Here is a 12,813-nt window from a genome sequence, read left to right as displayed (position 1 = left end):
TCACAGTCTGTCAACCTTAATTAAAGGAAGGTATTTCTTGTTGAAATAGGAAGTTCTCTTTCAAACTTGAAATATATTGACTCAGCACATTTTCTCAAAGAGCCACGCAGGCACATACTGTACTTGCACACATTATCAGACACTACATAAGGGAAGTTGGGGCCAATCTCCTTGGTCTTAGCCCCTCTTGATACTGCTTGGCATGGACAACAAATGCAGGGAAAGCAAACCAACGTAAACAGAAACTAACAGAGACATATAAACTTGAACACAATGGCACTGGTGTGTCTCGAGGGACTCTAGCTCAGCACAAAACCTGACTGGACATTTTCTGTGAATGCCATTTAGAGACACAGAGAGTGAGAGACACAGAGACAGAGAGACAGAGAGAGTGCGCCTGACAAAAAAATCTATTAAGTTTAACTTAACATTCATTTGATATTCCTTTCTTCCTGAAAGCCTACTCATCTTTTAGATTTTCACTGTATCAAAGAGCATTCTTCTTTCCTTTTGACGCCGCTTTTCGCCCAGTGGACCTTGTCAGGCATCACAAACAAACATGTCTTTTTAATAGCACCTCTGATAAAATGTTCAATTAGAGTGACAGGGAGATCAAGTGGGATCCGGTCCCAAGAGAGATAAAACATTTTTAAAAGACTTACGATACATTGGTCAATGGAAGCAAATCAACCACTACTCAATACGCACACAAACAAAGGCTACACAATATTTTTACGTTCCGACAAAAGTTAAATCCAACAGGCCTCTCTGTTGTTTAATGGTTGTCTGTATACAGCCATCAACTTCAAATAACCACTGACAAGTCTGGATGATGATAATTAGTGACCATTGATGGATTGTGTTTAGATCTGGCATGGCCTCTTGAGAATTGTGTGTAGTATGTGCCTCTGTTGTTAAGGTCGGGGTGAGGGATTCGAGACCAATAGAAAAGCAGAACACTGCTCAAATGTTTTAAGGTATGGCAGAAGTATCGATTTTGCCTTTGCCCCCTGGGAAATGTTTGGGGGTTAATGCTAAAACCTAAGCTTAATTACATGAAGGTGCATGTGTGTGACACACATCAATTCTGTCTACACGTATGTTGTGCCTACAGTAGTACCTAGGCTAAAATTGGTACTTCAGCACTGAATCCATATGCCCCATTCCCTGCTCATTCATTACCAAATGCCAATATGTTTGTTGACTAATATTGTTGACTTTTTTTTTTTTGAATGCAAACATTGTCTTCGATTAAGCCACCATGAACCACAGCATGAGATGCTTAGCTTCTGTGTTATAGAGCTCTAGCATTCACCAGACTGACTTAATTATGCTTCTGACCTTGGGGAGTCTCTTGGTCCCTAGCTCTGTCTGTATTTTGAACACACATACTCTCTAACAAATGAAAGCACACACACGTACGTGCATGCACACACACGTACATGCATGCACAAGCACTCTGGCACACACACACACACGGCGGCTCTAGTGAGTAACACCTCTGACCCTTGAAAGTAGTGCGATGCTCTTGGATTAACAAGTGGAGTGTGACACTGAAGGACAGGAGCGGAGTGCCCATCAACTCAATTCCCGTGAGACACGCCACAGATTTATGGACGCAAGGGAAGATTGCAGAGTGACATTGAGAGCACACGATGGGCTGATTGAATGCCACCGGATGCACACACACCAGAACAGTCCAAATGCTATAAATATATAAAAAATTTTATAAATGTGCACACTAGAAAATCGAACTTTCATGGGATTTTCAAATCCGTCCAGCGTACACACAAGACACACTTAATCCCATTCATAAATTGCAACCATCTCTTATCACTGGAAGGGAGAGCTATATTAGAAGATACAGATGGAGGACTATGGTGATTGGATGCTTGAGTCTTCAAGATCAAGCTTGAAGACTCAACCGCTGACAAAATGCAGGTTGTTGCTATTTAATGCACACATGCATGCACATACACGTCAAGAAACACACACACACACACAACATTGATTTTTGACCCACACACACTTCACCTATCAGTCTTGCATCTTTCCAATACAAGCTGTCTGGGCGCAGATCACATGTGACTGCGTCAACCTCCAATCAATCAGAGGAACGAATTACATGGTGATACTGCACATCTGCCAATAATGGTTGTCAATCAGGTAGCAAGACCAACCCTGTGGTATCTAACAGGCACACTAATTGGCCAGTCCAGCAAGGATACTGAAAACAAACTCGCATTAACAGTAGCCAGTCTGCAACAACAACAATTTTAGGGTATTCATTTTCATGACACAAATTTGGCTCAATTAGATGTTAGATATGGCAACTATGCACATTTACACCTTAAAGCCTGCTCACTGAATGCTTGGCCTGGCAACCTGGTTTGATGATGATATCCCCATTTCTCGTGTTAGCTTGCAAAACTTGAAAATGAATGGTAATAAGCCAATTGACTAGCCAACTAGGTAGCCATGATTTTGGGAGTTACCCATATGGGGTTACCTAGTAAAACCTATCTTTTCCCACGCACAAAAGAAAGACACACTGACAGTGAAGTAACTCTCCTTTTTCAAGAAGTTGTATTCAACTGAGTTCTGGTGAGATCTTTAGTCCACAGCATATCGAATTACAAAATACATTCATTAACATGATGCCCTTGTTTCTATGACCTGGGATTTAAACAACACCTGTTTAATATGTACAGTATTTGACTACCATAATTATTTTAGCCTTTGAGTCTAACTCTCCAAACATTGTCAAGTTGCTAATCTTGTAACTGCCTTGGGACGGCAGAAAAACATGTTGGTCACTGCTCCCTGAGCACGGTCATAAGAAGATTATGTCTGATTGGTCAAGCTTGTCCCCTTTAAGCACCAAACAGAGACCAAGACACATCTTAATCTGTCAGTGGACTGGTATCTGTCAGGTGAATGATAGACTTTTAGATACTACACTACAAGTAGGGTTACAGTACAATATTTTTCTATAGTCTAGATAAGGTGGCACTTCCTCTTAGTTGTAGTTATGTCTGTCACAAAATATATTTTATTTATACATTGTAACAGCCATAGTAACATGTTAGGCATAAACATCTCTTTCATGCTCTTCCTTTCTTTAGGGCTTTCCTACTGTTTGTGAGCTCTGTCAATTGTGCCTCTGTCTCCTTTTCTCTTCACCATCCCGTAAAAAAAAAGAATCCCTTTCCTACACTCTCATGTCATCCTCTCAATGCTCCACCGTGTCCTACATAATACCTCTGTTCAGCAGGCCTCATAACGGCACAGCCATGGCCTTACGGCACAGACGATAGCACAACATCAACAGTCCCTCAGCTGGTGACCTTTACAGTGCTGTTTGTGAATCTTCTGCCTCCGCAGGCCTTTCCTTTCCTAGTAAACATGTTGTCCAAACGACAGTGGGAGGTGATTGTCTTTCTTGGAATAATTGACAGTAAACCATGTAAATTTCTCTTACAACAGCACAACTGAAAGTGTTGAAAACAATCCTAAAGTGCTAATAAGTGATATGTGTTTAAATGGGTAAAGAGAAGACAATAAAAACAAAAACCATGGAAGTATACTGAGCTACTAGTATACAGCTACTTACAGTGTTTGCGAATAACTAAGAATAACAGATGTCAATTAAATAATCCATCACTTTCCTCCACCATTACAGTAAATACACATTTCATAATGGCTGCCAAATAATTGTGGGGCCACTGCTTGACAAATATCTACAAGAAACTAAAAGCAAGTTTGGAGGGAGGCACATTTACCAATGACAGCAATGAATGGATGATTTAATTAAGTGCCATTTAAGAAATCACAATGTCAAAAACTTCCCAGTAACTTTCCAGAGAATGTATAAGCAAAATGTTGCTTGTTAAAGTTTTTCCACGAGAGGTGTAATAAAATAGGCTATTTTTAACAATTATTTTTAATTTAGTTAAAACATGAATATACATTCTTAAATCTGTCAAACCTAGGTCTTGTACACCATTTAATTGGCTGCAAATTCTGCATATCCAGAATATTAAGGGCATTGGCGACACAGTCTTGTATATTGATTTATTATTGAAGTTTGTTTGTGTATTGTCCGATGCAAAGTATTGTTCTTGTGTAGTTCAGTCAATACATTAGTAAATACTAGTAAATTAGTAAAGACCTTAGCCTGTCTTCACGATCACAAGTCTTGCCCAGTCAGTGAATACCCATCATTGCCTGTATCTTGACCCACATTCTTGGATTCCCTGTACTACCCTGTTAGCCTGTAAAACAACCTCTGCCTTTACCTGACTACTCTGAATAAACTCTGCTCTTGGATCCTACCCCGTCTAGTCCTCATTATCATATCAAAAGTAAAGATTGTTTGTAGCATCTTTCACAATATAGATATGGAAAGGCTTCACTGTCCATCACTATCAAGTAAGCTTATCTATATCTATAATAACCTGAGATAAATTAAACTGGTGCATAGTACCCGTGATGCAGTCAGTGATTAAGATGTCAGTGAAACACACAAATACAGATTACTTGAACTATAAATAGGGAACAATGCCCGCGATTATGTCGATGACACACATATTTCTGGTATTATAGACAGTTCTTCTCAGTGGTTTTGGTACCTATATTTCTCAGATCACGATTTAAATTCTGTCATCTCTGTAGTACTTGTTCACCCTCCACATCTATTAAATTCAAATTGCCAATGTGTGGTACCCTACATTCATGCAAATGATTAAGTAGCCTTCATTTGTCCACTGTTTCCTATGTTATAAATTGCTTATGTTGATCAAAAGGTGACCACCACAAACATCTAAACATTTAGTTCATAACAGAAGTCATTACATGCAAAATGGTTGAGCCAGTTGTCATAATTGTAGGCCTAATTCACCATACAGCACTAGTACATTTGCAATATGCAGGCAGTTTTGACAATTACTACACTTAGTTTAATTTCATTGTTGAAGGCCTTTGTTAACCACATTAGTTCAATACCGCAAAATATTAACTTTTCAGAGGGCACTTGCAAAATGTTAACTTTGCAGGGTGCCCGTTTCTCGAGATATAAGTAGGAAACTCGCTGCAGACTAGAGAACCAATCAGAGTAAAGGGGCTGGGACGCGAAGAGAGCGAGCCAAACTAGAGGCAACTAGAGATATTTTCTTCTTCTTCACTGTACCAGGAAAAGGCTATAAAATGTAGCCTACTAAATACAAATGTCCTCAAAAATCTAATAGCCTGGTCCGTTTAGATGTAGAATTTAGTACAACCGTCCCGTGACAGTGTTGTAAACTGTTTAACTGAGAAAAAGGAATGCTCTTATGAATTCTTTGTCAATATTGTTCAATGATTATGTCATTTAAAGGAACACCTGTACTACAAAATGTAGTGCTGAGTATTGAAATTGTTTAAAAGTGTGTCCTTAGCACTGCAATAATAAGTCAAAAGGCTGCTAGAACTTGAATCATGTTGACAGACAAATAGTAAGTGCTCTTGAAAACAGTATTAGGTTATTTGGTTGAATTTTGAACATTGATATCATGACTTAATAATGAATTCATTTTGTATATTTTTGTAGACAAGCAATGGCTTGAGCTTGAATGGTAAACTTGTGTTCCTTAGAGGATAAGTGACGAGCCTGTCAAGACATGACTGTGATTATAAAGTCTCCATGGGGTGATCTTACCGCACTAGCCAGTTCCTATGAGATTAACACATCAACAATATGCTAGAAGGTTCTGTGCCTCTCACAGTCAGATAGGTAAGCTGTGCAGTTAGTGCCCAAGAGGCCTTGGCCAACCCTATTAACTGGCCCAGCCTCACTGACCTTATTCCTGCAGCCGATCAACGTTCACTACTAGGACAGTTCCAAGTGAATGTGAATGAACCAACTCAGGCTGAGTCATCACTGAAACAGACTATATACATGCCACATCGCCTCAGACTGAGAGCTGGTTGGTGCCACACACTGTCAGTCACGTTCACCGTCACAACAGCTGGAGGGTACAAAATGGTTGAGGCAGGAAATGACACAGGCTAGGACGTAACTTAGCAAGAGGCCTTGTAGTATTGAACAGGTTGGAGTTGTATACAAATCTTGAACAATGCTGTTACATGTTCAGGCATAGTCTATATCTGCTTACAATTTCAAATGAGACATGCGTGGGCACATTGAGCACATGAGCTGACAAGTAAATCCAAACCTCTCACCAAGTAAACACAAACATTTAGCTACTGGTACTTGTTGGTAAATTATTATCCCAAGGGCTAGGTATGTTCTGAAGGGGAAGAAATATATGCAAAATGTAAAAACAGGCATGACATCGGGGCTTCCAACACAGGGTGGTGATACTTGCAAGCCCTGCAATATTCACACAGGGAGGGGACAGTGAGCGACCGGATCTCCTGCACAAAACAAGACAGAATGCCTGAACCAAATGACAACACTGGGCTTTGTATCCTTGGCCTTAGCCACTGGACCACAGACTAAACCCATCACTTCCACACCACCGATCTGGAACAATGACATTATCTGCAGGCTCCGCACTAAAACAAGAGAGCGGACTAGAGAAGTGATCCATATAGATTAGTCTTCCTGTCCGTGTCCTTCCAAACAAATGCAAGCACACCATTTGAGGTCAGCGGGGATGTTAGCAGATAGTTGCTATTGATCAGTCAGCATTTAGAAACTGGGCATTTAATGATGGTGTTGCTTAGCTGGAGAGCTTTTTGTTTTGTTTTGTAAAGGTCATGGTACATGGTACATTTTGCTTGGTTGACTGTGATTGCATGCATGCCCAGTTTGTTTGTCTCTCTCTCTCTCACACACTCAAAACCCCACATTGACGCAGTGTCAAATGGCAGGGAATTCTATGCTACTGTATGAGCAGACTGTGAATGCTGGAATGCATGCACCATTTCCCAATCCTTATCCTGTTTCCTGTCATCAGTGTAGTGGGGAAGGGAATAACGGCCAGGCTGCCCCACACCCCCCTCCCTCTCTCTTCACACTGCAACCCCAGCAGATGCCAATAAAAACAGGGAAGAACTGATGTCACATCCTGAGTTGTGTTGCTGGGGATATGTTGAGGTGAGTAAGGGGATAAGACAATGGTAATGCTTTCACATGACACACGTGGACTCAAGCAAACACACACACACACATTCATTTTGAAGGTTTCCATGGCAATATCTCCATACTGATGTGCCATGCCACCTTCTCCGAATGTTAGGTTAAAAAGATTAAAGGCTGTAACATGGGAAGGGCATTTTTGTACCTTTTTTGCAATGGCCTCATTCAATTGCCATCCACCACAGAATACTAAAATAAAATAATGCCTTTGGTAAGGTTAGGGTCACCTTGCACTGAAGCTATGCCTTCCTATTTGTATCCAAACACAGGTTAGCACTGAGCTATACACATTGTCAATATTCAAAGTCCCCTAAACCAAGCCCTGGAGTTCAGTGCTAAACAAGAAAACTACCTTCCAGTATCCTTTGAAGTAAAAACTGTGCTTCCCTCGCTTTTTCCTCCTCACTTCAGAGGAATTCCAGATCACAGCTACGCTATCTGGCGTACTCCCGACAGGAAAGGAAGCTACTTGTCTGGGTAGGACACACAGATACGAGAAAGTCAGCTTCTCAATGCTATTTTTCACGGGCAGAATCATTTCAAAATAGCCCTTGGTCCCCGTGTTGGTAGCAAATGCTCACTCCGTTCATTAAGAGGGCCACCTTTATGAAAAGTCAACCTAGAATTTTGTCGACCAATAACTTGAAATGTCTCATTCTGTTTGGGCATACTTAACACAGCACAGCTCTAAAGCCGCCTCTCGGCATCCTCAAAGTGTTGCAGAGACTAAAGTGAAAGAGCGAGGACAGGAGGGAGGTTGGATCCATGGGTGCCAATGTGGGCCTTCTGTCTGGTGGTAAGGTATACACAATGGTTTGGTTCTGCATCTTGAATAACATATTTTGCCATATAGTATACCATTACAATGTTTCTCTTTTCCAGAGCAGGGAGGGGAGAAACGGTCTCAGTTGTTGTCTTGGATGTGTGCAACATGAATGTCAATATTGGCATATGGTACGCATCAATACCACATCTTCCCACTAGGAGGGGGGATTTAGTGATTTGGAGGGGGAAACTTGCCCTTGTAATGTAAACAAGGTTGTAATATATCCAAGGACAACATTTGGCAAATAAGTACTGCCAATATATAGCCTAATCAACTAATAAAAATTCTAGGGATGTGGAAAAGTACAAAACTGAAGAAGGCCTATCTTCCAAGACAGATCTCTGCAGGACCTCAGCAATAATGTGCATTTTATGGAAGAGTGGTCTCCCTCTAGGCAGTCTATTGGGCCACCTACAGACGTTAACTGTTCACAGTGGCATTTCTGTTCCGTTTTGGTGACACAGTCTGACACTTCCAATCTGTCTATGGCAAGGCTAAGGATCATAGTAAGAAAAAGAGAATTGGAATAGGTCCACAAAGACTATGACAGTGAAGACTATCTTGGCAAATGTATGAGGTGGGCGTGCCTAGGTGCTTGCTTGCTAGTGTGTGTTTACCAGTCGGTCAGTATGTGTAGTTACCCTGAAAAAGTGAGCGTAGATTGTGGTCCAGCAAGTCTTTCCAACCCCCGCTGTAGTTTGTGTTGCTGCAGCTGTTCAAAATGCTAAGCATCTGGCTAGCCTGCAAACATTTGGGTGCAATGTGAAACCATGAAGCAATGTCAGACTGCAAGCTCTTACAAAAGCACTGTGTAAGATCCAAAGACATGTCCAAAGCGGGGAAAATCTAATAATCAAAAGGTGTGTAGTGCTCAGCTCAAAATCAGTTGCTAAGCTCAAAATCAAGAGCCAACCTCCCTTCATATCCATGAGTCTCGGACAAAACATATGTCATTCACAGCCATGACAACAATATTTACATCCAAAATGCATTATGATAGTGGGTGTTGCATTAATTGAGCAAAACCCTGTGAGCAGGCTAGATAAATTGTGTTAATAGTTGGAGGTTGGAGTTTCTTTGGCCCCGAATCACATAAAAAATGGCCTGAGGCTATGACATCAGAAACCGCAATTTTGTCAAACCCGTGGGGTTCAGTTATCTTTTTTCAAGATGGACTCAGCTTTCGTTGGTGTGGGATAGCATTAGTTTTCCCTCCCGATAGTAATTAATTCTAAATCAAAGTCTGCCTCACCCTGTGTTTAAAATATTCAGGATGAGGAGAGACGGAAACACAGAGCATACAAGGAAGACATCAAATCCTATGACAGCGGGGCCAGAAGAATCAGGAACTTAAATCACGGATTTGCGCTAAGCTGGGATCAATTACGACCATTCGTCTGGTGACAAACGTACCCTTGCTCTATTACTGAACTAAGTGGATTTAGGGGGTAGATGTTTTTATGGACTGGAGTGGTAAAAGGCTGAATGATGTAACCTCCCAAACCAAACCATGTAAAGTTACATTTACCGTGTGACATTCTTTTGTAAAGTGCAGTGTAGGTGTTAAGTGCACTTCAGTCCATGTGTGCAATTGTAACAATTACATTACCACCTACTCAAGCAGTCTTACTTTACCAATAAACAAAAAAAATGCCTCCAAGTTAAGTACTGGCTTTAGAAACCAAAGTAGCCCTTCGATCATGTACCGTCTCAAGAGAGCACTAGTAACTGACAGCATCAAGGAATGGTATCAATAACTAGTTTATTGATAGCATTCCTTTCCTATCGAGCATTTACTCACAATGCATCTGTTCTGAATGTGGAGAGCTGTGTATAGGCCCGTGTCTGAGAGGCACTTTCATATTTCATTTAGCTTTTTGTTGTGTTTTTCCTTCCTGTGCTAATCAGCAGCACAGATGCTAATGAAATCATAGTTACTGTAATAATGTAATCATAATATATTAGGTGATCAGACTTAAAGACAAATCTACAAGCAGGTGGTTGGCGATCAGTTCAAGCCAGACTCCCATATATGGACAGTTGGACACAGGTGAGTTCTGACTCTAAACTGAAATATAACACTGTTACTGCCAAACCCATCTTCCAGACTAACACGCTCCAACAGAAATAATGGCCTTACATGTGTCCCACACCAATTAAACAGCAATGAACCCTCTTGAATAATTGACGTGGTCTGTTGGCCGGCTAACCTGATTCTGGCAGACACGTTTAATTACCGTGCTCCGATCTATTCCTGAGTGGGTTTACCGTCATTAAGCTAAAGATATGGGGGGAGAGTCAGGGGTAGAGTGTGTGGCCATGCAACCGTGTTTTGGAAATAGAGGATGAGGAAAAAGAGAGAGACTAATGAGACAGGTTATAAGGGTGGAGCTGAGTTTATATGTTTATATTGGTGTGTGTATGAGGGGTGCTAAGGTGTGTGTGTGTATGTGTGTAGGGGGGGGATTTTAAAGCTTGTAACTGATCCACGGAAGGCTACAGTCCTTCTTCTGTTCTCTGACAGAGATAAATTAGGGTGAATAAACAAGATCTACTTTCTGTTAGTGGTCTATATATATCACTTTTTACAACCTACTTCAAGGCAACCAGGTATTGTGCTACTTGTAACTCACTAATAAATTAAATTGTAGTAGTTCCCGTAGTTCTCACTTTCTATTTAATTCCTATACAATAATCTAACGCCTGTACACTAGACAGAAAATTATTCATTTTTACCAAGTATGACACTCCTACAGGCTACAGTTCATTTACATCTCAACAGGGTGCCAACACGGCTTACAGTACATTCCCTACTTATTTTTGAACTTGTACTATCCACCTAGCAGGTGGATAAAAAGGTATATTGCATGGAGAATGCCAAGGTAGCATATGGTATAAACAGGATAAACCTGTCCCAGACACTGATTGGCTACTGAATATTAAAAACATAGTTTACTAAAGGCTTGGTCTTGGTGAATAGTCTGTACACATACCTATAGTAAACAAACACTGTTCAATTTGTGCTGGATAACAACATCTTATTTGTTGGGTGTTTTTCACAAGAAATACTGTAAGCTCAGTAGTCTGACAGCACAGTTAGGCTACACCTCTGAACCTAGGGTTTCAATATTGTCGTTTTAACTAGTTGAAATTTATGCCAACTGGAAGATGGATTTTGGTTAGTAGCCTACAAGCTCTGAAATTCATTGAGTAGCAGCTGTGAATTTTAGGAATGAAAATCTATGAGCTCAAACCCATGTGAAAGCCTATCATTTTGTTCACCAAATATACAATGCAAGAAGTTTGTTTACCAATGTAGAACAATAATACCAATAATTGGTAATGATAGCATGTTATTGAGCAACTGACATTATTGAAACGCCGGGCCCTAACTACAAAATAGTGTATTTACAAAAATCCAATATTGCTGCCAGAGTGCAACATGCGAATCTCTCAAACTCGAACCCTACGATTTTAAGGTAACTGGGGCATCCGAAGATTCTTTGCTCAATTCCCGAAGCCAATTAAAACCGATCCCCTGATATCAAGTAGCCTAAACCAAATTGCTTTATTAATAATTATATTCTTGCAAATAAAAAGTTTAAAGCGTTCTCTAGTCGTGAGCAAGTAGCTAGGTTTGCTTTTGGTAGCCTAAAGCCTGCATTCTGTTAAGGCTTGGAATGTCGTCCAAAACAATCAGACTAATTAGTAAAAAAATAAGGCAGTAAGAAATCCAAAACACTTAAATTTGGTTGCTCTACAATTGCTGGTGTAGCCTAGCCCGTGTCTGTGCAGAGCATTGTGGCGAATGAGAACATCGACTTTGGCAGTATTAATAGAAACATTTGGTCGACACAAAGCCCATGGTGGCTTAGTGGTGAAATGTCATTTGACTTTTACAATATATAGGGTTGTTGTCCTGTATATTAACTATCTACTGAGTATTGTGACAAAGCTGTGATAATTAAGCTATAGTAGCCTATGCTATTCAAACCATCAGTACGCCCACAAACAATGGGAAACATTTTTTTACTGGCACATTACCTTGGTACACAGCTCGGAGAAGAGCGGTCTATTTCCCATGTAGCAAAAAGATTCATTGGCACGGTTATGGGACCGTCGGATCCTCCAGAACTCGAACCCATTCCAACCGTTCCACCCGCGCCTCCGGGAGCAGAGAGAACGGGCGCTGGGAAAGGTCCACAGACTCCGCCACCGCTCCCTGGATTCAAGAAAGCGGCCCGTACTCCTCCTCTCTCCACGACCGCTGCCATCATCGCCTGTCCCGGGTAGCAGCTCAGGCTATCACAGGCTGATGCTCGCTCCTTGATCACTATTACATCAACTCCTTGGTCGGACGTCTGTCTGACCCGCATGCATAAATAGATAGTGGAAAACGAGGTATTCGACTCAACTCAAATCTGGGCGGTGCTTCTTTGGTACGCAGGAGCTACCACGCTAGGGGCGCTCATCAGAATCTCATTCTCCAGAACAGTTAGGTTCATTGAAGCAATGGTTGCATCAATGAGACAGGCTACACAAGCATTAAGAGCAATAATAATTGACTGCCTACATTTGTCTTGCATAGTGAAGCATTGTGGCTAAAATAGAGATCTCAATCATGAGAGTTTAACATACACCTCCGTTGTCAACTACACCCAAATCAGAAACAACCGTTTTGATTCCAGTTTCTCGCATGCCAATATAATAGTCTCATACTGTTCTATATCCGGAAGACATTCTGGTAAGAGAAAAAACTGTCAATCAAGTCACACTCAAACATTAAAAAGTATAATTTAGTAGTTTTAGGACTACTAAATTATGTTGTTGGTTCAATTTTCACAAT

At 40.9% G+C, this 12,813-nt stretch overlaps 1 protein-coding gene across 2 annotated transcripts in view; it reads right to left on the bottom strand.

Moving 5' to 3' along the window:
- The window catches only part of si:ch211-126j24.1 (phosphofurin acidic cluster sorting protein 2), a 39,445-nt gene extending 27,046 nt beyond the window's left edge, over positions 1 to 12,399 (bottom strand). For both annotated transcript variants that reach the window (XM_047043794.1, XM_047043795.1), the window contains exon 1: positions 12,012 to 12,399. In XM_047043794.1, the coding sequence (XP_046899750.1) occupies positions 12,012 to 12,343 (332 nt within the window). In that variant the 5' untranslated portion in view covers positions 12,344 to 12,399. The remainder of the gene's footprint in view (positions 1 to 12,011) is intronic.
- Between the last annotated feature and the right edge of the window lie 414 nt (positions 12,400 to 12,813).

This window comes from Hypomesus transpacificus, chromosome 21 (assembly GCF_021917145.1).
Source record: "Hypomesus transpacificus isolate Combined female chromosome 21, fHypTra1, whole genome shotgun sequence".
Classification (NCBI taxonomy): Eukaryota; Metazoa; Chordata; class Actinopteri; order Osmeriformes; family Osmeridae; genus Hypomesus; species Hypomesus transpacificus.
Note: the sequence above shows the minus strand (reverse complement) of the source record. Positions and strands in the feature narration are given on the sequence as shown.